Consider the following 24,259-nt stretch of genomic DNA (forward strand, 5'->3'; position numbering starts at 1 on the left):
ACCGAAACGAAAAATTCATATGGATATGGCACTCGATACAAGCTGACCCAGAAAATACAAAATACAAACACCATCGACAAAAGTAAAATTCGCCTGACCATAAATAAAACAACCCAAGGATACAGAGACAAGTTGATCTTTATGTAACTCGATCCTCAAACAGGCTTACCCTGCGCCGTTATCTCAAAATCCCTGTACCCTTCCACAAGCCCATCCTTCAACTTCGTCACAGCAACCCAGGCAGGAACATACTGCCTCACCTCATCCAGAGCAGGAATAACACCGGGGGTATTAGCGTCGCTCCAAATACAAGAAACGCGACCCTTAACATTCGAGACAGGACCCTCATCTTCGTCTGTCGAAGACTCCTTCTCCGAAAAGTCGACGTCGACACTCCACTTCGCGTCCCAGTCCCGACTCCACAGCCGCACTTCGCTCAGCCCTTCCCGCGACGGATGAATGAAGCGCTTATCGGGAGCTGAGCCGCCGACGACACTGAAATTCTTAATTGAGTGGCGGTCCATCGTGATGCGGCAGGAGCGGGTGTTTTGGCCCGCGATGTCGAAGTGGGCGGAGTAGCTTTCGGCTTTGGGTTTTGAGATGTTGAAGGTGACCCAGTCTGACGAAGTGTTGGTGTTTGGCGCGACGTGAGGCGCCGGGCCGTTCCAAGAGCATTGGACGCGGTTTACGAAGTCGGAGCATTGTGTCTGGCCTTCTGCGCTGGGGAGGCCGCGGACGATGCTTTCGACGAATGGGGGCATGCCGGTTAGATAGGCAGTGGAATTGCCGTGGTCCAGGTCGACGCGCTGGTGGAAGAACATTTTCACGCGGTTGGAGTCGGAGAATGGGAAGGCGACGATGTTGTAAATGAGGGTACCGAGGAGGACGAGGAACAGGAAAATGGGAATGTGGTAGGTGTATCGGTGGATGTAGGGGAGAATCGGCGCGAAGAGAACGGCTGTGAGAATGGCGATGGATAGATACACGAACAGCTGGGGGCTGCCGTCCTGACCGGTTTGGTGGAGGGCACTGGTGAGGATGAGTGCAAGTGGAGCGACCAGAGTGAGGATGATGGGGACGGTGAGAATCAGCTGGAGAAGCCAGGTCCAGCGCGGCATCGATGCACTCCATGTCTGCTCGTTTCCATACACATTCGGATCTGTGTCTTCCTCGTTGTCCTGCTGGTGGGCTGGGTATTCATTGGAGACGCTGACGTAGTTTGCGAATGTGGTTCTCTGGCCAGTACGAAGTAGCGACGTTGATTCAGTTGGTTCTTCTTCGACATCATCATCTTGGCGCTCGTCTCCAGAAGTGGTGCCAAGTCTGCTACCATAGCTGCTAGGCCGTCGTGAATTCGGTGCATATTGGCTGATGTACTCAGTTTTGGTTGGGAGAGTGAACAGTTCCAGATAAGAGATCCAAGTCGCCAAGAAGGTACCGGCAAAGTAGAAAAACATGAAGTAGCCACCAGCCAAGCCTTGCTCATTTTCGTAAACAGTGGCAACGACCAGCAAAGCCCAGGTGAGAACAAACAGCCAGGTCCAGGTGTACACTCGGTGGAAGGCCGAAGGACGGGCAAAGTCGGCAACGCAGGACACAAACCAAGCCAAGAATACCCAGGCGGAAACCATCATGCTCCATACAGCATAGCCGCTGCTGTGGGAGATGAAGGGGTTGATCTTGGTAACCAGGTAGGCAAGTCCCACTGTCACTGCAGTAGGCACGCCAAGCAAGAACGGGAACCGAAAGAAACCTCGCAAGCCTCGCAGTGGGAATTTCTCGTCCGTGAAATCAAAAGAAGTCGAGGATCGGAACAGGTACATCTTGTCCGCATGAGAAAGCACAATGCTGGTAACAAGGAGTGTCAAAGGCGCCACGATCAGGATAGTAACCGACAGCGCGAAGAGTGTATGCAGCTGGAAAACAGCGAAGGCGCTTCCAAAAAGGTCGAACCAAACAGCCTTGGTACCGGTACCACTAGGAACGGTGCCATCATCACGATTATGACCATCAAACCGGTCACTGAAATCAGAAACAAGCTCTCGAGTCGTCGCAACAGACGCAGAAAGCATATGCCAGACCGAGTCCAGACTCGTATGCCGCGCATCATCCTGATCAGTATGATAGCGAGCCCGCGGCTCAAAGAAAGCAAGATCAAGACCGCGAAGACCCAGAATCCCGTCAAAAACAACATAGTCCGTCTGGCTACTAATGAGTCCCTTCTCAAACCCATTGGCACTCAACACCGAGCCGAACGGGTGTTCCGACTTCGCATACGCCCGTGTAACCTCAGTATCAGAGCTGCGAAACAGCGTCGCGCGACCCCCAGCACCAGCACCCTCCAAGTTGAGGAAGGTGTGCGCAAATTTCGACATCGGATGCTGGCTATACGCCCTGGCGCCATTCAGATAGTCCTCCTCGCCATTATTGAAAAGCACCACCAGTCCGCGACGCGGCGCATGTCCAGGCGTGGTAAAATACTTCAGCAGCTGGAGACAAGTCACGACACCGACGCCATCATCCGTCGCGCCATAGCCAGTCGATACACTGTCGTAGTGCGCATTGACCAGTACCCCTCCCTTCCCAGCGGGAGTTTTCCCAGGAACCTCCCACCACTTCTCTTTCTTATCCTCCCAACCACGGATATAAACAAGAACATTCGTGCCTTCAAAGTAGACACCCGTGCGACCATCCAGCGAGGTGAGATTCGAGGTAAGGTCGTCGAAGACAAAGATTTCGGGCTTATCCTCGTCGAAGACGCGGTATTCCGTCGCGGCAGGCGCAGACTTGACGATCGCGTCGATACGGTCCAGCAACCACGCGCGCACCTTATCATTTCGGCGCGAGTTGTACGGGTGGAAGCCACCGGTCAGAATCTGCAGGTCATGCCATGCCTCGGTGAGGTTGAGGCCCTTGGGGCTTATTCGCGGCGCGGCCGGGACGTTGGTGTTGATCACCAGTATGGGGATGAGCAGGGCCAGATACACCAGCGTCGTGATGATTGTGACTGGCCACGGCGTGAAGGCCAGAGGGTTCCTGGCCTTGGGGAGAGCCATCGCCGCGGGTTTGCCGAGGGTTGAGCGTGGTGGAGTGGGAGAAGTTGAGGTTGCTGCAAGAATGCGGGGAGAGCTCGGAGATACGGTCATTACGGTAATGTTGTACAACCACAATGCCTTGCGCGCTCACCTGGCAATGACGACCGCGCTTTTACCATCGGAACGTTAGGCGGCATAATTCTGAAATCAAATAGCTTTCATCTTATATTGGTGCGCTTTAATCAAATAATTTCGGTCTTTACCGCAGCTGTTTGAGGTACATCTTTCGAAACACAGTAATATATTTATCTGGTCATGCCAGGATCGTGCTAGGCATCTAAATGTAACCCTCCACTTCTTGAAGGTCCAATCACCAATGCGTTGGGATGGCTAAACTACACTGCATCGTGTACTTGTTAAATATTGCCTTACCCTCACACAGGGCATTATTGTCAATTGGTGGTATACAACTCAAAGCCTCACCGAAAAATGATGAAACACTAGATAATAGTAATTGGAATTCCACAGATGGCTACAGTAGAAAGACCATCGCTAACGCGAATGCAATTCCCAGTAAAACACAGACACCGAAGGGTAGGGAGTAATCTTCGCTCATATGGGTAGAAATATGACAAGAATCAGACCTTAACCCCAACTCCAGGCGCGGGTCCCGAAGCAAGGCAAGGCCTTACGAAAAACGCAAGGGATGCAAAAGAACATAGATGCGGGCCTCCTTTATCGCCTATGACAAGAAGCACAAGAAGAATGTGGAAGAATCGGGAAATTGGGGTATCGTATCAGTCATGAGCAGGCACGTTGATGTAATCGTCGTCGCTGATGCCCGTCGCATGCATCAAACCGGTCATCTGGCCCTCGTCTTCGTCCAGTTCTTCATCGTCATCGTACATGGTGGCTTCTTCTTGCAGCGGGGGTGTCTTTTGATTGATGTATTCTCGCAATCGGGTTACGCCGTCGCCGCTGAAGACGCAGAAGACTTCTCGTTGTTGCTGGGTAAATTCGGGTGGGGCTTCGCGGCAGAATGCGGTCAGGCCTGCGTTCAAAAAGGCCTGCACACCAGTCAAGCTGAGGTGGGTGAGACGGGGACAGTTGTTTATCAAAGGCCGGATTCCCTAAAGTGATATGTCAATACAGATTCAGTGGGTTAGGGTAAGCATAAAGAAAGAAATTACCTCCATCGTCAAGGCAGTGCAGTAGCTGAGGTGAACGCGCTCCAGATTGCTGACCATCGGGTGGCTAGATCGGGGCGTGCGTGCCAAAGTCAAGATACTGTGATCGGTAATAGACTGGCACTTAACCAGGCCAATCCGTCGAAGCTTGGGCAAAGTAGCCAGTTGCTGCACACTGGTGTCGGTCAAGCGGTTGCAGCAGGCCAAGTCGATGTATCGAATGCGGTTGCAAGACTTGATGAGCTGGATTACAGCCGAGTCGGTGATATTCGAGCAGTGGCCCAGGTGCACGTAGTGCAAGTTCTTGCCCAGACGGCAGATCGCCATGACTGAGCGATCTGTGATGAAGCGGCATTTAGCCAGGACCAGGTTTCGGAGGCGAGGAGCAGCGGTCACGATGCGCTCGACTGCATCATCCTTCACGTCCTCGCATGCCGTGAGATCGAGGATGCGCAGATTGTCGAAGGACATATGCTCCGGAAGATTCAGGAACGCGGAGTCGTTGACTTCGATGCAATGGGCGAGACGAAGCTCTCGAAGGTATCGCGATATGGTGATCAACGCCGTTATTGACTGACTCGTGACCAGCTTACAGTCGTGCAAATCCACCTCCACGATGGCCGGGCAGTTTTCCGCGAAGGACATGATCGTCCGATCTGTGATTTGTTCAACGCCACATAGTTTTAGCTACAAATCGAGTTAGTAATAAACCCAAAAAAAGGCAAAATCGAAACGGATATCGCTTTGAATGAACACATACTCTTTTGATCTGGTGGCAGTTCTGCGACACAACCAGCAACGAATCGTCGGTAATCTTAGTACATCCGGTGACATTGAGACCTTGCAAGCGGGGGCAGTTCCTGGAAACCATATTCAGGGTGTGGTCGGTCAGATATCGCAAGTCGGAAACATCCAGCGCCTGTAGGTGGCGGTTACCATCGACCAAGTCGGAAACGCTCTTATCAGTCAGCTTCGAGCAGTTGGTCAGAGTCAACCGCTCAATGCGCTTGCATTGAGTGAACGGGACGACGGTACCGTCACTGACGGCCTCGGTCAAAGCAGACAGGTTCAGTCGTTTGATCAAATCCGCGTAGGCAAACAGGCTATTGGGCTCGCCCACAGACGACGCCACACTCTTGAGGTTGTCCCAGTTATTGCAAGACGGGCGGTGCCACAGAATCCCGACGCAGTTGGCGGCCCAGCTGCGGCAGACCTGCATGGAGGCCAGCATATCCTTGGGCAGGGCCAATTTGGAGAAGATCGCGATCAATATTTCGGGAGGGAGGCGGCCGATCGGTGGCACGGGAACCGAACGAGCGCCCTGCACGTGGAGTTCGCGGAAGTTGGCGACGCCAATGGAGGATTGCGAGTCGTTGGCCTGAGCCATGAAGAAATCGGTGTCATCGTCGACGGCGCGTTCGGGGGATGTGGACGAGGAGGTTTCGGAGGGGACTTCGCTCGATTGGCGAGCAGAGGGTCGAGGGCGAGGCATTTTGGCTGCCGGCGAAGAATCCAAGGTTGACCAATCTGATTTTCGTTTCGAGTCTTCGCAAGGCCGAGGTCTCATCACTCCTGTGGTGATGTCTGCATGAGCGACGGAGGAGGGGAGATGAGGCAGGCGGACGAGGTAGACGAGGGTGAAGGCCGGCGGCTGAACGTGATCGAAAGAGGAGTGAGACGCGGGCTTTTGTGGGATCGCTGGCGGCCGGATCCAGTCAGACTTGATGCTGCTGGCGTGTAGATATCGACAGTCGCGGCCGAGGAATCCGACTTTCCTGTCGTGGAGACCGGATGGCTCGCGGGTCTCGAGGCGATGTGATGGGCGGAGGGCTGAAGAGCACAGCGCTTAAGCCGCACGGCGGGATGACGGTGGCGGGTTGTGGGAGGGTGCAAGGACGAGGCGAGATGAGCCTCCGCTGCAGACTGCAAGACCCCTGGCCGAACCAAAGGGGTGTCTGAATGCAGGGCGAATGTGGAGGGATCAAGGCGGCAATGGAGGGGGTGGATAGGATGAGGCAATGGGGCCGGTCTCACAGGCGCGGAGCAGCAGGCGCCAAGGGATTCTTATCGAGATAAGATGCGAACCCTACAATAATTACCCAGAGTATATGAGTATATAGTAGTACGACGAATACTAAGAGTTGTTATAGGGCTGAGTATACATGCCTCTAGACTCAAAGTATTCTTATGTAGTAGTCGATCAACCTGACGCAGTCCGATCACCCGGGTTTCTTTGTCCCGACTGATGCGGTCCCGTGTTGCTCGTCACGCAGCCCCACGGCCAGCGGAATCGCCGCGTCCTCGATTTCTGCTGCTACCCCCAAGAACTACTTAATGTCGGAATATGACCAAGAATATACGCGAGAACATGCCTGGTATCCTGAACTATGCTAGTTGCGCTTACAAATTCTATCCAGGAGCTTCCACGGGAGTATCCGGCTTTATGCGAGGGGAAAAGTCTAGTATTGCCACCCACTATGGACTAAAGTTGACCAACCAACATATACCGAATACTAATATCTCTATATGCACACCGCGATTCATACTCTCGTGGAGGTAGTACTTCAAACTAGTTGCCAGTACTGGGGACCGTCCCTTTAACCCAATCGCGCAGCACATTCTTGCGAATCTTGCCCGTGCTCGTCTTGGGCAACTCGGCAACCACCTCGACCTCACGTGGGATCATGAACTTGCTGATCCCGCTCACATTCCGCGCCCACTGAATCACGTCTTCGCCCTCGAGCTGCTGGCCCTGTTTCACGGTGATGAACGCCTTGGGCCGCTCACCCCAGTGGCTGTCAGGAACGGACACCACGCCTGCTTCCAGGATGTTCGGGTGCGTGACTAACATCGACTCCAGCGCGACGGAGGATATATTCTCACCACCTGGGGAGGGCCATTAGTGATTTTCGCATAGAGGGGTGATGAAGTCTTACCGCTGATAATAATATCCTTGGCGCGATCGAGAATCTGAATCGCTCCATCAGGATGCCAGACTGCCAGGTCGCCCGAGTGCAGCACACCACCCGCGAAGAGCTTCCGGGTCGCATCAGGGTCCTTGAAGTAACCCCGAGCACAGATATTGCCGACAAAGACAATCTCGCCGATTTCCAGGCCATTCTTCTCGACGTCCGTGACTGTTCCCTCCGCGACCTCGGTCTTGATCACCCGCACCGGGAGACTAGTAATGAAGCCATGACCTTGCCGGGCCATCTTCTGATATTTCTCTTTCAGAGAAATCTGGTCCCACTGCGGGAGGTAGTATCCCTTGGTGATGGGTCCGTAGGTCTCGGTCATGCCGTAGACATGGACGGGGTGGAGGTTGAGGTCCGTCATTTGCTCGAATAGGTGCGCGGTGGGCGGGCTCGCTGCCACTGTGACACGGACGGGTTCGGGTAGTTTCTCGGCTTCCTTGGCGTTGCAGAGGAGGGTGTTGACAGTGGGTGCGGCGTTAAAGTGGGTGATATGCTCTTCTTTGAGCATTTTCCAGATCTGGGGGTAGTCGATCTTGCGGAGACAGTAATGCGTGCCGCGGACTGCGGTTACGGCCCAGGGGAAAGTCCATCCTGTCAGAGTCATGTTAGAATAAGAAATCTACTGTACATATTCATGACAAACCCATAGCATGGAACATAGGCAATGTCCAGAGATATCCGGCTCGTCCACGGTGGTAATTCAGACCCGACTCAATGACATTGCCCAAAGCTGCAAGATAGCAGCCCCGATGAGTATATTCGACTCCCTTGGGCCGAGCAGTTGTTCCACTAGTATAAGCGAGCGCAATGATGGACTCTTCATCCGCAGCTTGGCTCTCAAGCGCCTCCCAGCCCAGCGCACCAGTTTCCTGGTCATGCTTCAGGCCCTCGAGCACAGCGTCATCAAAAGGTCCAGTGAGTTGACCCTCAGTAGCATCAGTATCGGTATCAGTGATGATATGAATGTTAGGATGTTGGGACCGGTATGCCTCCAGCAGCGGCTCGAATTCCTGATCCACAATAATGACGTCCACATCACCGTGATCAAAGATATAAGCGATATCCTCCTGCTTCAGACGGTAGTTCACAGCTGTAATTACACATTAGCTCATTACGGACTGGGGCAAAGATTTTCACGCCAATGGGAGCTTTTACCAACGTTGATCGCCCCTGCAGCGGCAATCCCAAAGATTGACTCCAAGAATGCCGGGGTATTGGGACACAAGATGCCGACACGCTTGAACCCATGCTTTCTCAAATAATAAGCCAAGCCCCTAGCCCGATCCGCAAGCTCATTATACGATCGACGGAGAATCTTATTGTTGGCAGTGATATGGTAAATCGCTTCAGCCTGAACAACCCCCTTGTCAGATAAGCACGCAACAGATTTGGGGCCGGCACACTCACCTCCGGCTCAATGGCAGCAGCACGAGGCAAGAAAAACGTCGGCGATAGCGTATGATTGTTGAATCGGTGTTCAAAGGGGGCGGGCGCAGAGAAATGCCCGAGCAGACTTGACAGTCGGGACTTGACGCCGGACATGGTCTGCGGGGATAGCCGAGGATCGACACTGAGTACAAGTGGCCGGGGCTACACGACTTGAGTAGTTTGTAGGAGTGTGTGTTGAGACCGAAGGCGACTGGCGAGATGTAAAGGGGAAATATGCAGTTGTAAACCTAATGCCCTGGGGATTGTTTGCGTTGGAGAAATGCGGGGAAGACGCCGTAGTTAGTAATGAACCTAGGTTATGCGGGCGGATCACAGGCGGGTATTCGGGAACTAGTACTGGTGACCGCCGCCAGCCTAGGCGACACACTGCGGCAGAAGTACCTGGTACCGCGGAAGATGTACTACTTTCATCCGGTGCGATGTTGGTGACATTGCCGATATCATGTATACCTCAAGTGCCTGAGAGGCTGATAGGGTGGAGTCTGGAAACCACCAGGAAGCCATCCACAGGCCCAGGATATGATGCTTCTAATAGTAGCGGTAAATGGAGAATGTGTTGATGCAGACGGATTGTGGGACTAGATTGTGACAAAATTTGGGCAGACCCTCAGGACGTAATAGCATTCCCATTTTTTGGTCTACATAATAGTAGAATCAGTGGAACACTAGGAAGCTCTACATTGGATACTAGATCCGAATACGGACTCGCAGGGAGATCCTCATACTGATACTGTAAGACAAGTCAAGAAATAATTGACTGCATCATCATAAGATCATGTTGAACTCTTGAAAATTGTTTTGGATTAAACCGCCACGGCGCGAGACAAACAGCCAGCTATTTTGAACAACCTTTCATCCCGCGACTCCGTTTTTTCTGCTTTTTGAAAAATTCCGAAGCCACCTAGAATCTCCGCCGTCCCAGCCATCCCATGTCCGTCACAACCGGCAAAAAGTTGTGGTATTCATGAAGCGGCCAGGATTGGGGAGAAAAACCAGGGGCCATGGAAAAAGGTCGATCGGCTTGCCGTTCAATTCGCTGAAACAAAACCGTCCGCGATCCCAACCCAGACCCGTCACTTCACAACAACCGGCCGAACTTTATCAGGTATCTAGTAGCCGTACTCAGCAAGCTGGGACTTGGTCTTGCTGTCCACGTTCGCACTCTGCTCCGCCTTGGCAAGGTTACGGCGAGCGGCCTTCTTGCGCTCGTAGTAAGCCTTGCTCTTAACCTTCCGACGCTCCTCGAGTCTGCAATATGCATTAGTATTTGAATGTAGATATAACAGAGTCTGGACAAAAACATACCTGGCGACAACGTCCTGGTACTTCCAGCCAACCTCGTGGCTGAGACGGCCGACAGTGCAGTACTTGCGGCCGGGGCGGAGACGCAGAACGCGCAGAGCCTGGGGAACGACAACGCGCTTCTTCTTGTCGTAGGGAGGGGGGACACCCTCGAAGACCTTGAGGCGCTCCATGGCGGCGGCACCGCGAGCGGTCTTGTGGGGAATCATGCCGCGGACAGCCTTGTAGAAGATGCGGGAAGGAGCGCGGAAGTGGAAGGGACCACCACGGGTGGGGTTGAAGCGAGTCATCTTGCGCAGGTAGGCGTGGTACTTGACTGTAGGTCGAAGGTCGAGTCAGCATTCTGCATTCAGTCTGCGTGGGAGCACATTTTGACGGGTATCTCGATGGCGTTGACGATTCAAGATCGTATTCCTCCTCTTGCTTCCTTCTTGCTTGTGTCCCAACACCAGAGATAAAGAAATGATCGGATGGGGGTGTAGTAGAGGTAGAACGTACGCTTCGCGCGGAAGAACTCGCCGGAGATGTTGAGGGCCTCACATCTCACAACGACGATCTTCTGGCCGTTGAGCAGCTGCTTGGCAACAGTGCTGGCCAGGCGACCCAGGAGGTGTCCCTTGCCGTCGATGACGACCTGTTCCAAAGCCATAACGTTAGCGATTTGCGATTTCTTGAATTGAGGCGGGAGGTCCGAGATTTGAAGGATGGAGGGTTGGCGAGTTGAAAAAGATAGCGGAAAAGAAAGAACGCACCACTGATTCGAAGGTGGACATCCTGCTCTGTCACCGTGTTAAAGGGTTGGATGGTTGTCGGCGGTTGTTGTCGTTGGAGTCAAGTCAACGCACACAACGAAGTCGGATGGATCGCAGGCGAAGGGGCTAAGCGAGCCCCGAGAGGCCTACTGTGTGTGGATTAGCCGTGAGGGCCGCAGCCCTAATCCTAGCCAATCATAGTGCCTTTGTCCTGACCGCCCCGTCAGATCTTGACGATTATGTCAGCGCCCTTACAATGTGCGGTGGTCGGTTCTTGCCTTGAGGTGGGCTTCTCTTTTGACTTGCCAGTGCCTCTGCGTGCTTAGGGCCGACCGTTAGGGCTGGTGTTCCATTGTTCTAGAAACCCCAGTTGCCATCATGCTTCCAAGATTCCGTGCGGCACGCTCAACACTTGCAGTGGGGAATGAGTAGATGTCTATATCTTGGGACTGAGATTTGCCAGGCTTTGTCAATAACATTCCTTTTTTCTAAATGATACCCTTGTTTGACTTTGCTACTGCTCAGCACTATAAGATACTGAATGGCTGAGATCTGGGGATTCACGTTATCAAGTTGATCAAAGACTGGGTCCGATGACTAATCTGTACCATTGGGGGTGATGTTTTCGTTCCTCCAAGGTAGGACTCTTAAAGTGAACTGTTCTTGAGGACTGGACGCGCTCTATGAGTTCCACCACCGCCCATTTGCTCGCCCTCGCTGTAATGCTGCCAAGCCGCACGAGCAACTCTGCACCGCCTTGATCGCAACTGTCGAATCCACAGCTCTGGACCAAAAGCCCGAGACACCGGATCAAGAACCATGCATCGAAAAACTCGCTTTGTCTGCGTCTCTGATACCCATGGCTACACGCCCTCCGAGGCAGGGTTTAAACTGCCGGCAGGCGATGTACTGATACACGCGGGTGATTTGACTAACAAGGGAAGCATGTCCGAGCTGCGCAGGACGATGGATTGGATCTCTAATGCCGACTTTGAAATCAAGATCATTGTGGCTGGTCAGTTCAATTTTTGCTTCTAAATAATGCCCGATGGATGAGATCATTCGGTTCGGTTGAATACACTGAATGAACTGGCATCCACCACCCTATATATCAACATACTACAGCTGCCCTGACGCACTCGCACCATTCGCAGCCACACGAGACGATGAACTCCAGCCAGGCTGACACTAACCTGCTACGACCTTACAGGAAACCACGACGTCTCGCTGGATTCGGAAATCTATGCCCAACATGGCCGAGCCTTCCACGGCCCACGACTCGAAGATCCCCAACAGTGCATCGAGACCATCACGAGGCATGCGCCCTCGGTCGTGCTACTTCGACACCAGGCCGCGGTGATCCGCTTGACCCGAGCAAATGGACCACGCACGGCATTCAAGGTGTTTGGGTCTCCGTATTCCCAGTCCCAAGGCACCTGGGCCTTTGGATACGAAACGTGCGACGCCGCGGCGCTTTGGAGCCAGATCCCCCCGACGCAGATCTCATCGTAACCCACACGCCACCGCGGTCTCACTGCGACAAGAAACCGGACGGAACGTCCGTCGGGTGCGACGCGCTTCGCCAGACGCTGAGCCGCATTAGGCCGCCGTTGGCCATTTGCGGCCATGTGCATGAAGGACGAGGCTACGAAAGAGTCGGATGGCGTGGGAGTGTTATAGAGACGGGGTGTTGTGCTCCTGCTGACGTCGATGCGGACCGAGTCATGAAGGGCACCCTGCCGCCTCGGGAAAGCAAGAAGATAAACCTCATCGACCTGACGGGCAAACGGGGAGACCGACTGGACAACCGGGGATTTGCGTGTGGTAATGCTGATGCCGTGCTGCAGACTAGGGCCGTGTCTAAGACCGAGGCTGCGCCGTTGCCATTACCGGAAGTCGAGTCAGCTGCAGGCACTGTGCCTGACCAGGGCTATCGGGAGAACGGCCTCGCGACGCCGACGCCAAGCGCGGATATTCACATCGGCGGTCATTTGCTTTCGCTTAGAAAGGAGACTTGCATCATTAATGCCGCTGTCATGGCGACTAGTTGGCCGCATCGGGGAGGCAAGCTGTTCAATGCGCCGATTGTGGTGGATATTGAGCTTCCAGTTCACCACGAGGTGTGACTGTGACTGACTGTGACTGACTATGTCTTACTCTGACACTCTTACTGGTGGTGGGACTAGCGATTTACATTGCATCTGACCTCCGCTCAGCCATCTACTCTACTTGGCTCAAGTAAGATCAAAGTTTTCACCCGCCCTTCTTGGGAAGGAGGTTTATTCCGACGGCCGATCGATTCACGACGCCCTGCCGCTCTACCTGCACGCAGTGCGTTCCGCTTTTCAGTATTGTGGCTGCAGAACCGATCCAGTCCAGCGCCATCCCGGAGCTTTGGCCCCCCACCACCTTGCTTTTCATAGCAGGTACCACCCCAAGGTACGCTCGGGTGTATGGGAGGTGGTTGGTCGCTTTGATGCGCGCCGCGGCGCGATACGTCCATCGACGCTGTCAGACGCTAAGGCTTACATCATGATGCGAGCGAAGGTCGTGCGCGAACGAGCCTGCCGGTTGAACCCACCGGACTGGCTGGCGGTTCCGTTTTGAATTGTACTGTGAGTAGGCTTGATGATCCTGTGGTACTTGTAGACTGGTATCGACGAGATCATTGACTTGCCGACTACAGTAACGTATGCGGGGGAGGAGTCGGCAGTGGATGCATATCGCATATAGTGGGGCTTGCTAGAGCCCTCCGAATTCGTATTACTCCTCGTACTATATCTCAGAGTATTTTCCCTCACTTGAGAGCTACTTGGGCACTGCTGTACAGTGTTGGTGGTATAGCTGTGCTGTCTTCACCTCGTAATCACATCTTCCTCTATACCTCAATATCTGAGTAACCCCGCAATAATCCCAACCCAACCCACCACAAACCGGGTATATCTATCCATCTGACCCATCGAAAATCCCACACGCTAACACGCAAGTGGAATCAGAAATAATAAATGATATCACTACCATACACTAGTGTAGCAAAGTCATCTGTAATGCCAAACTCAGAGCGTTCCAGAACACCACACGAAGGTCCGGCGCTTGCAGAGCTGATCTCAGTGGCTGTCACGATCCGCAGCACTACCCCATTGATGGTTTGGCTTCTACAGGCTCGAGAAGCTCTTCCCTACGCTAGTTCCATTCAGCATAGAGTACACATCACATCCAATCAACGCTCGATTCTTCCCTCGAACTGGAGCTGTGTGACCATGCGAGGCTGATCATCTTTCTTCACTTGGCTAGTGGAGTGTGCTTGCTTTTGTGGTACTTGACGCTGAATGGGATGCATGTGCAGTAGGTACTGCCGCGCGAATCAGAATGATTACAGCAGGGAAGAGCGTATTGGATGGGTTGGCTAGACTCGGATGCAGAATGTTCCTTCAAGTTGGGACTTTTGCATTTCTTTTGTCGTTTTTCCGTCTGGGAGGGGATTGGTTGGTTGTGCGGATCGAAACTCGATGACGCAGGGTAACTGCAGCGTGTTTGCTGGCTTGGAGTGCATGTTTTAGGGTACATCATTTCTCCCTTGGGGGTGAGCTATCAACTAAACAGTAGTACCAGGTTAAAAAAATGGGGGTGTTAACGAATAAATTAACTCTTTAACATTTCGAAGCCTCCAACCCAACCATCACCAGCCCACTCATCCGATGTGAAATATGCCCCGCACTCATGGCGGGGTTAGCAGGGAACGAAGGCTAGACCGTCTGTACGACCTGAGCAGTGGATGTGATAAGATCGGAGGATTATCGACTCGACCTGGCAACACTGCACCTGTGAGCAGTAGGTGGTGTAAATTGCTTGCCGCCGGGATTGAAAGGTGGCCCTGGGAGACGTGTGGGTTCGGGGGAGGGGTCACTGCAGCTCCCATCACACTCGATCATCAAATGACGGGCTCAGGCGTTTCCCCGCTACAGTAAATGAGGGTATCCTCTCCAAAAAGGACACTCCGTGGTTATTGCGACGCTGGTCGACAGGCTTTGGTCCGCTGGACAGTATCCAGGATTGATGACTCTCAAACACACCACTTAGGTACTTACTATACCCGACCCAGGTAGTATGGGTAATGGTTGGTGATGAGTTCGCAGGCGAACCGCAGCGACGGGACCAGATGACAGCCCAAAATTTGCTAGCTTCCTTAGGGTCTCTTGGGGTCGGAGGCTAGGGAGTTCTCAGCGGGGCACGATGGCCGTGGTGAGGTCGGACAGGGGACACGTTGAGATCATGGGTCGCCGGTGGGACAGGCGATCATGATCATCGTGTTTTGTTACTACATCCACATAGTGGTAGGATGGTGGTGGGCGCCGTGACAACTCCAAGTGGGATGCGATGCCGACCTGGAGATCGACCTGGAGATCGAACTGGAGATTCATCATGTGGGATGTTGCCAGGCACGGTTGGTAGGGTACCCATCTCCCCACCTGTACAGGTACTTGTACAGTAGTGGTACCAGTGCGTGTGTATAGCACAGTGTCGTAGTTGGTTGGTGGTGTTAGCATGGGGACCAGATGGCGGTGTCCCTGTACAGCGTGGATGCTATATATAGGCATACCATACTGCAGTATGAGGGTATGGCAGTGCCTGGGAATCTTCACATCAGCCACAAATTAAGGCCGACGGAAGCGCCCGGGGTTTCCACGCGAAGGCAGGCACGGCATCCAATCGGGCGTGCCAGGCGCAGGGTTACGTGGGAGGCCGCGGCGAAATGAGAAAGCAGGGCGAGAGGCGAAAAGCCGCGCTATGCGTACGTCCGTAGGGGGCGAGTTTACGTTAGGGAGCCCGAACAGGGCTGCTTCCCCAGGAGATAGGCGCGAATCATACTGAGGATACAATACACGGAGTACCCGTCCGCAGTGCTTGCCTCGCCGGGTAAGGCGTATGGTATGTAACACGGATACGCAGGTATCCTCTGGTCGAATGCGCAAAGAATGCGCTCGTGTTGATTGCTGGCCCCGCTGCGCAGTAGCAGCGATTGGTGGACGAACAGACAAATCGGATGAGACGCTCAGGCCGAAATATGAGAGCGACCAGACGGTGAGAGGCCAGGCTGAGGACGAGGCACATGCGGCACATGGGTCAGGACGTCAAGATGAGAAATAAAGTGCTCCAGGGGCCCGTTGGGCATCCGATCTCTCGAGCATCCAGAAGGGGCCAGCGCACTCTACTACCGTAAGGTATTGAGTATCGCCTATTGCCTACCCTCTACTTCTTAGTGCAGGAAGGAACGTCCGCCACCCGTTGATTCAGTGTGGCGGAGTCTGCGATGCCCCTTTCGCCCCTCCAACTTGTTAGCTGCATGGGTGAATCGGCTCTGAAGGCCCTCGAAACGATTTGGTGTTGCATGCTGGATTGTCCGACCCGACGTTTCTAAGCCCGCCGGATTGTTCTCGATGCAGGTGGATTCCTCGAAACGTCACCTTCACTCGTGGCATTCCATACAAAGATCCACCTCCACCGCCTCTTCCCCTCCCACCGTCTTTCTTTCCCCCTCAATTCCAGGGACTTGGTCATTGAAATTGACATTGACTTGATGCCCTATTCCTCCCGACCACTCCATCCATCATGACTTCCCCCCCGACATAGATCCATACGCCGCCCTGGGTGTCGCCAAGGAGGCCTCCCTCACCGAGATCCGCGCCGCCCATCGCAAGCGCGTGCTCAAATGCCACCCCGACAAGATCCAGGACGAGTCCCAACGTATCGCTGCCCAAGATGAATTCCAACGGGTCCAGCAGGCCTACGAACTGCTCTCCGACGACACCCGACGAGCCCGCTACGACCAAAAGGTCAAGCTGGAAGCGCTGAAGCGGGAGCTGATGGAGCGCCGACGAGCTGAGGCCGCTAATGCCTACGCCTCACCGCGAGGCAGTGGCAGCAGCGGCGGGCCCCGGGAGATGCGAAACGGGCATATCGTGGAAGAGCGCGTGCCCGTCGAGGTCTTCCTGGACGAAGCGATGCGATTCACTGATGAGCCCAATCCGATGGGCCGCAAACATGAGGAATTCGGTCGCCGCACCAAGACCAAGCCCCCCGACGACCGCAAAAAGTCTCGCACGCCGACGAGTAGCTACCGCACCGCAGCAAAAGATCAACGGGAGTCTGCAAAGGCCTCCCATGCCGACCGGGCCAAGAACCGCGATCGCGAGCGTCGCCGCGAGGCTTCGACCAAATACGAGCAATTCGAATCCTACACCTACAGCCCCCGCATGCCTCCGTCGGACAGCGATTCCGAATCCAGTGAGTCGGAGATCGAATATGTTCGGCTTCACAAGGCTGGCTCGTCGCGGCGCAGCCGAGAGTCACGTTCGCGCCCGACGGAGTCCTCGTCTCGCCGTCGCAATGCCTACTACGACGACGACGATGATGACTACGACGATCGCTACGACAGCAAGCACGACTACCAAACCAAGCAGCAGCAGGCAGAGGCGCACATCCAGCGATCCAAGTACGAGGTTGACCCTCGTTCGCGGGCATCTCGGTCTCCACCCCGACGCCGTGGTTACGAGTCGACGGAACCAGAGTCATCGTCTTCACGGCGCGCGGGACGGTCCTCCCGCACGACCCAAACTCGCTCCTCCTCACGCAACGGTTCTTACGAGCATCTCGAGTCATCCCGCGACTACTTCAAACCCCCCAAGATGCCAGCCTCCAGCTCCTCCCCAGGCTACAAATCCTCCATTCGACCCTCCATCTTCACCCGCGCCGCCACGGCCAGCGGCTTTACTCGCACCAAGCGAGAAAGCTCCAGCCGCGGCGAGTCCACCCTGGACAAGATGGCCAGCGAACCCATCCCGCGCTCCTCCAAAGTCCGCCAGGAATCAGGCCATTCCAGCTCTAGCGCTGCGGAGAATACCCGCACCAGCTCGCCCAAGGTCTCAGCCCGCTACCGAATCGACCCCGAAATGGTCGTCATTGAGCCTCTCAAATCCAAATACCCATCCTCACCCGACGCCCGGGATCGGGATCGAGATCGGGATCGTGGAGATCGTGACCGTTCTTCGCGCATGATGCCCAAGCGCGCCAGCACTTACGCCGAGCCTTCCCGGATCGAAATCCGCTCCGTGCAACCATCACGCACATACACGAATGTCGAATACTCTCGGCCCTTCGACCGGAGTAACGTCAAATATGCCCGGGAGATCCGGCCCAGCGATGCGAGTTATTCCCCTGCTCGTCATTCAGCTGCTTATTATGACGAACATCGCCATCCGCCCCCCGGGCGACGACAGTCTGCCACCGCATAATTTTCTTTCCATGATCAATTGATCTTCAATTCAGTAACGACAGCATTCACGCCCGTGCAATTCACTTTTCTTTTGTCGACGCCTAACGACCTCCATGCCAAATACCATCATATCTATGCCTTTCTATTCTTGTCAATACTTTCGAACTCAGTTCTCGGAGCTCCTCCGCATTGGGATCATCCACCCATTCTTCAGCTGTGTCTGTGCTGCGGGCCAGTGCCAGTCTTCTATCGAGGACTAGACCCGCAACAGGACAACATACCCCTTTCTGGGGAGCCAATTATGGATGATCCCGCCAGCATTGGGACGGTTCGTGCCTCTAGTAGGCATGGTGCAATTTTCCCCATTTTTGTATTTGCGGCGTTGGAAGGAATGGATCGGGCATCCATAACATATCATACACACCTACCCGGCGCATCTGCTTTTTCTTCAGGTTGTCTTCTATTGCTTTCTCTATGAAATTATTTTTCTTTTCTACTTTAGGTAGGAAAGTGTCATATCTCGATCGCTTTTCTCCCGGGATGTATGGTAGATACCCCCGTGGATGCAGGTTGAATTTCACTGTATTATTTGAATTCGCTTTTCGAGTAGTGTGTGGTTTCTGCTTACATTGGAATCTGTAGGAAGATTTAAATTTAAATTTGTAAAGTTGTATCAACACCCTTACGATGTAGTTTGGTACCCTAGGGGATGTAGTAAAATGCGGGGTAAGCGTTGCTCGGTGCCCTGCATGCTGATGACGCTTGCGGGATATCTGGGTGCGAGTCGGGTTTCAATCAATACCTGATTCGTACACTACGTTGAGACGATCGTGATGTCACAAGCGTCACGCGTTGACTGATGTAATAGTTGAGAATGAAAATACTCTAAGAACAAGATTTGTCTATACCTTGGATATGAATTCCAAATATACTAGTATTATTATATATTTGATCGATTTGCAGTCATAGACATTTCAATTGTTTACTCAATTTGGTAGGCATATATTTACGTCATTCCCCTCATTCCCCACATACTATCCATCAAAGATCGAGTCATGGACTGAACAGATATATATCCAATTGAACCGTTGAAGCGTACTCAAAAAACGTCATGTATATCATCTTCAACTTCTCGCTGTGTATATATATATATATATATATATATAAGGATTCAGTAGAGAAAAGCAGCTATATACAGAATTTCTTTGCGCCCAACGAGATAAGAAAGAATAGCCAATAGGAGATGGTATACCTTGGAGATAATCCCGAGTAAACGAATCTACAGATGCCAGCCGTATGCCGGCAACTCCATGCAAAGTAAGTTGCAGACATCCAGATCAAACCCAAGCCCTCATATCAAACGAGGACGTAAAAAACGCACATCTAAACCATATTAGCTTGCACTGTAACCATCTCAGAGGGAAACATACCACAGACAACCCCGAAATCATCGAGAACCAAAAGAAGACATTCTCCAAAGACTCAAAGTTAGCATCATAATTAAGCGGGGTTCGGCAAGACTTACGTTAAGAGTCGTCCGCCCCTTGAAGAAAGGAGACTTCTGGACCGCAACAATCGGCAGCTGAAGCATCATAGCCACGAACCCATACCCACGCAGCTTCTTCGTGATACAGCTCATGACAAGCTCGTGGAAGACGGCGCTGACCAAGAATGTGATGAGCATTGCGACGGGCTGGGAGAAGCGGGATCGAGACGGAAAGTAGACATGGCGGAAGAGGAAGTGGTGGACGGGGACGTTCCATTCGCGGGAGAATTCGAGCCTGGAATTCCAAGTTAGAATAGAAGCACCGCAGAAAGAGGTTGCGGGACTCACCAATCGCAAGAGTTCCACCAGTCAGAGTAAAAATGTCGATCCGCGAACCGGGTCAACTCGGCAAATGCACCAAGCACGTACTCGAAGATGACCAGGAAAACCAGGAGGAACGTCAGCATGAAGGGAAAGAGGAGCATGCTAATCGTCTCAGCGAGGATGAGCGCTTTATCGACGGTGCTATCGAAAGCCTGGAGTTGAACATTCGCCTCCGTGAGGACGGGGAGGATGAATTCCTCGCTTGTAAGCGTTAGGAGGAAAATGCACCCGAAGACGGCCATGGTCTTCCACCAAATTTCAGCCCAGCGGCGCTCCTGGCGGCGGGGGTACTCCAGTTCGTAGCACAGGGTTGGACAGAAGAGGAAATCTACATAGTTTCCTGATGTAAGGTTCTGCGGGTACGAGATGTTGCCTAGCGGCGAGGTTAGTTCTGTCGCTAGGTCCTCGCGCAGACGGAGGAGTGGTTCGTCTGGGTGGGATTCGTCGGGGTGGAGCTTCATGGACGGCCGGCGTCTGTTTGGCTCCGGGTAGTGGATGGCAGTTTGGGAGGTGGGCGGGATGGTGCCTTTGTCGAGGGCGTTGAGGCGGGTTTCTGTTTCGCTTAGGTGGCCGTTGTAGAAGGCGTAGGAGTGTAGTTTCATCAAGATGGTCAAAGTATGGAGGGTGAAGAAGACCTGTGCGGTCCAGGTCCATAGGCGCATGAACGGCCAACTAGCATAGCAGTGTCAGCAAGTTTCTTTCAGAAATAAGAGGTGAACTTACTTGATCCATAGCGCGAGCCAGAGCATTTCACCAACACATTGAATCATCATACCCCCGCGTGACCAGTGCAGCCATTTCGGACCGCTGCGGTAAAGCTTCTGGAGAGGCAGAACAAGCGCCGAGGTAACCACCATTGCAAGATCGCTGAGTCCTAGCTCGACCACGTTGGTGGACAGCAGGCTCCAAACCCGCACCCGCAGCGGGTACCCGGTATCCTTGACGTTGCGCAGCACGGTCGTCATGACCATGATAAACAAGCTGATCCAGAACAGCACAAAGAAGCCGCGGAAGTTGTGGTAGTCGCTGTCGGGATCGAAATGGGATACTCGAGGCACATAGTCGATTGTGTAGAACAGGCGATTCCGAGCCCGGACTTGCTTGCGGGCTGTGGAGATGGAGTGCGCGGACGGAGGCGCATCTTCAGGGACGGGGGTTGAGCGGCCGCTACGGTTTTAACGCATTCGTTAGCCATTGTGCCCGGTCTAATGTGCAGGAGCTGGGGATAGAAAAGCGGCGCGAGAAACCCACCTATTGTCCAAGGCCAGCTTGTCCACCGGCGCGAGGCTCACGTCCGACTTTTCGGACTGAAGGGGAACGGCGCGAGGCCGTAGCTGTGTCGTGTCATTTTGCGAGACGGCGCTGGACATTTCCGACGGAAAAGAATTGGGGTCGAAGAAAGGTGTTTCACATCGGTAGCTGCTATATAGGGTCGGAGGTAGCGAGCGCAGCTTTGTCACTGAACTAAATTATCAGAAATGAAGTGACGGGTGTTTGAGGGGAGTCGGCCTCCGAAGATTGGGGCCGCGCAACTACGTCAGCGGTCAGCCTTACAGAAATAACAATTTGTTGAGTATGCGGTCGGCTCGGCATTGGGAATGCACCAGCAGAGTGGCGCCTGATTTATGGGGTCTGCCAATCCAAGGTAGACTCGTGATTCATCCGTTTTGGCAATGTGTTCTTTTCTCGAAGCTCCCTGGGGTATTCTATTCCATGTATCCTCGCCGTCCACGGTCGTACAACGATTTCACGAACCGGCCGCGGATCTGCCGGCGCTGGGGGTAATTTACGTCAGTGACGGTATGCTGAGTCATTCCACCGTTTCTATACGACACCTCAGGCATACATGGGGTTGTAGTTAACTAGTGCAGGTTACAGGTCAGCTAACCCTCACTGAACCTCATCGCACCCTCAAGTCACGTGAAAAGTGGGTTTTCAGTAGCTCATCACACCCTAGACCCACTTATGTTGGTATTTATCCCTGTATTGCTGTAGTAACCATGTAAATAATCCTCATTTACCTTATAAATTAAAAACACGCCTGTTTTTATCCCGTCTTCGCCTTACGCAGACAACATGGAGCACCAACCAGTTGCTAACCAGTTCTGGTACCCCTGGAGGGAAATGCCTCTCAACCAACTGCTTAATCTTGATCCAAGCGCAGAGAATCAAGATAGGAGTGATGAGGACCTCTCTATCTTGAATCAAAGTAATGATACTCGTATCATACATGAACGAAATGAAGCAACAGCCGACCCCAATGAGGTAAATATATATCTCTTATACTCCAACTAGTTTTTACTTAGTCTCTAATCAATTAATCTCTAGCAACCCGAGCCACAGGTCACAATTCCACTCTCAGGTGGTACGCACGATGTAGTAGAAACTGCCAAGATCGAGCATGTTATTTCGCTCCCAGAATACCCACAAACCCATGATCTTGGCTATGCATATGTGGTCAACCTCCGAGGACTATCGTATGAGCAAGCATCTCAGGTTCTCACTTCAGTATGTATCTCTAGAAACTAATACTAAACTACTTACTAACCAGTTACTTAGATACAGTACTCCTACGCTAAAGTTGGGACCGAAACAGTTGCGTTTAATCCATTCCTTGGTTGCAAGACTAGGAAACGAAGGTTAAAATGCACTGGGGTTTCTATCTGCACCTTCGCACATCCGTTAATTATGTCTTCGCAACATTACCTTGCTGATGAAGATCTATTCACATCGCTTTCAGAGACCCGGCGGCGAATCAAGCAAGAAGATAGCCTGACTTTGCAGCAAAAGGCTAGCATGAGGTAAGATAATTAGTTTGTAACTAAAATAGAACTAATCCTAACTTCTATTAGCTTCTACCAGGTCCATCAGGAGAGGTTTCACATGAAAACTGCATGTAAAAACTCTATAGACAGCTGTAAGCTAGTCTATGGGACCTACCATGAACCAGTAAGCTTGCTAAATAGGTCAAGGAAAGCCAATTGCTAACTAGTCAACAGACCATTGATGGGATCCATCATCCCTTCCTCGCATGCAGTAATCGCACCCTTGAAAATAGGACTCTGCACTTCCATCGAAGCCTAATAGGGAAAGAGACCTCTCTAGATATTAGATACCTCCAGTATCTAGTAGATGGAAATATACCCTCAAGCTTTGACCACTGCGGTGTGGTTGAGCCGCGCTCTACGCGGCGTAAGGACTGCGGTATGTCTTTGATAACTAGTTATACACTAGTTACTAACTCGTGTGTAGGTATTATGCACCCTCAAGGGCAGGGTAAATTAACCCAGCAACAGTGTGGCGTACAATTTCGCATATGGATCCCGATAGACTTAGCAGCGTGCCCATACGCTCTTTTCTACTCTCGCGGATGTCATAGTCACCCACCACCTCCTCCAAATAAGGCACCATACCTTATTATGGGTGATGTATTGAATCTAATTTGTCGAAACCAGACCCCAGACTTAACCCTTAGTAAGTAATCTTATCCAGCTACTGACTAATATCTAACTAGTTAACAGCGTCGTTCCTACAAAGCCCAGCTCTTCGTGAATACTGCCAGGAGAGAAAATGCATGACACTCTCTCAGATCCATAAAAGCTTCGTGAATATGGACCGTTTTCGAGCCGTTCTCACTAAACAACGTGCCTTTCGATACCCCAAGGGTAGAGATATTGCAGGTATTCAACATGAACTTCACCGTGATCCAACTTTGCAGGTAGGACAACAGGAACTAGTTGTGATTTACTTACTAATTGATTATTAGTCATATATACGGGAGGTCTATGATAATGAGTATGGTCTTTTCGTCTTCTGCGCTCTTGAAGCCCAAATTCGATATTTAGCCTCACTTGACTCATTTGAGGTGGATATGTCGTATAAACGGGTTAAAGGCGACGTCATCGAAGTAATATTCGCAACCCTTATACAGGAGCATGGCAAGAGTAAGTATAACTACTCCCTAACTAGTTCTTTACTAATTTACGTCTTAGTCTTTACTCTATTCCGCGTCTTCACAGATCAAGAGTCACCAAATGCTTATGAGTTTATCTTTAGCCGAGTATTCTACTTGATCCAGAAGATTACGAACGAATCAGTGAGGTTTCATTATCTACATAACAAGGGCTTCAAGGCTATTGTTACAGATATGTGCCCTAATCAGATGACTGGTATAGTTTATTATTTTATTTTTACTAGCCTTTGACTAGCTTTTAACTAATTCAACCTAGGTCTCGGGCAGCACCTCCAGAGAATAGACCCTTTTCGTCGCGAGCGTGGCTGGCAACTACGGAATATTTTGATATTCTGCAAGGTGCACTTTATGCGCACTGTGGCAGAATTATTCCCTGAGACTTTAGATGGAACATATCATCTAGCCCGGGAACGATGTATGAGCTTGCTTAGCTCTCAGACGGA

General features: G+C 52.4%; 8 protein-coding genes across 8 annotated transcripts; 3 read left to right on the forward strand and 5 right to left on the reverse strand.

The window, feature by feature from the left end:
• Positions 1-155: 155 nt before the first annotated feature.
• Positions 156-3,146, reverse strand: N7532_010219 (M28 family metallopeptidase; the record flags this gene model as incomplete). Its single annotated transcript, XM_056622710.1, has 1 exon — positions 156-3,146. The coding sequence occupies one exon, from the start codon at positions 3,144-3,146 to the stop codon at positions 156-158; it is 2,991 nt and encodes a 996-aa protein (XP_056470126.1).
• Positions 3,147-3,832: 686 nt separating this feature from the next.
• Positions 3,833-5,714, reverse strand: N7532_010220 (putative ubiquitin ligase complex F-box protein GRR1; the record flags this gene model as incomplete). Its single annotated transcript, XM_056622711.1, has 3 exons — positions 3,833-4,165; positions 4,280-4,909; positions 4,983-5,714. The coding sequence occupies 3 exons, from the start codon at positions 5,712-5,714 to the stop codon at positions 3,833-3,835; spliced, it is 1,695 nt and encodes a 564-aa protein (XP_056470127.1).
• A 1,077-nt stretch (positions 5,715-6,791) lies between these two features.
• Positions 6,792-8,739, reverse strand: N7532_010221 (putative AMP-binding domain protein; the record flags this gene model as incomplete). The annotated part of the gene is made up of 5 exons (XM_056622712.1): positions 6,792-7,108; positions 7,159-7,788; positions 7,841-8,287; positions 8,353-8,548; positions 8,605-8,739. The coding sequence occupies 5 exons, from the start codon at positions 8,737-8,739 to the stop codon at positions 6,792-6,794; spliced, it is 1,725 nt and encodes a 574-aa protein (XP_056470128.1).
• A 1,016-nt stretch (positions 8,740-9,755) lies between these two features.
• Positions 9,756-10,721, reverse strand: N7532_010222 (60S ribosomal protein uL13; the record flags this gene model as incomplete). The annotated part of the gene is made up of 4 exons (XM_056622713.1): positions 9,756-9,894; positions 9,952-10,264; positions 10,447-10,582; positions 10,701-10,721. The coding sequence occupies 4 exons, from the start codon at positions 10,719-10,721 to the stop codon at positions 9,756-9,758; spliced, it is 609 nt and encodes a 202-aa protein (XP_056470129.1).
• Positions 10,722-11,519: 798 nt separating this feature from the next.
• On the forward strand, positions 11,520-12,826 carry N7532_010223 (metallophosphoesterase family protein; the record flags this gene model as incomplete). The annotated part of the gene is given in 3 exon segments (XM_056622714.1): positions 11,520-11,715; positions 11,911-12,115; positions 12,133-12,826. 3 exon segments carry the CDS (start codon positions 11,520-11,522, stop codon positions 12,824-12,826), a joined length of 1,095 nt encoding a protein of 364 aa, XP_056470130.1.
• A 2,662-nt stretch (positions 12,827-15,488) lies between these two features.
• On the forward strand, positions 15,489-17,992 carry N7532_010224 (J domain-containing protein; the record flags this gene model as incomplete). Its single annotated transcript, XM_056622715.1, has 2 exons — positions 15,489-15,492; positions 16,332-17,992. 2 exons carry the CDS (start codon positions 15,489-15,491, stop codon positions 17,990-17,992), a joined length of 1,665 nt encoding a protein of 554 aa, XP_056470131.1.
• Positions 17,993-19,329: 1,337 nt separating this feature from the next.
• On the reverse strand, positions 19,330-21,213 carry N7532_010225 (putative sterol o-acyltransferase (APE2); the record flags this gene model as incomplete). The annotated part of the gene is made up of 6 exons (XM_056622716.1): positions 19,330-19,356; positions 19,404-19,445; positions 19,499-19,754; positions 19,808-20,515; positions 20,567-21,010; positions 21,095-21,213. The coding sequence occupies 6 exons, from the start codon at positions 21,211-21,213 to the stop codon at positions 19,330-19,332; spliced, it is 1,596 nt and encodes a 531-aa protein (XP_056470132.1).
• A 706-nt stretch (positions 21,214-21,919) lies between these two features.
• N7532_010226 (uncharacterized protein) lies at positions 21,920-24,099 on the forward strand (the record flags this gene model as incomplete). The annotated part of the gene is made up of 10 exons (XM_056622717.1): positions 21,920-22,108; positions 22,172-22,351; positions 22,403-22,644; positions 22,696-22,792; positions 22,843-23,047; positions 23,096-23,119; positions 23,365-23,561; positions 23,610-23,787; positions 23,836-23,939; positions 24,073-24,099. 10 exons carry the CDS (start codon positions 21,920-21,922, stop codon positions 24,097-24,099), a joined length of 1,443 nt encoding a protein of 480 aa, XP_056470133.1.
• Between the last annotated feature and the right edge of the window lie 160 nt (positions 24,100-24,259).

Source organism: Penicillium argentinense (assembly GCF_028826775.1).
Source record: "Penicillium argentinense strain IBT 30761 chromosome Unknown utg000010l_segment0_segment0, whole genome shotgun sequence".
In the NCBI taxonomy this organism is placed as follows: Eukaryota; Fungi; Ascomycota; class Eurotiomycetes; order Eurotiales; family Aspergillaceae; genus Penicillium; species Penicillium argentinense.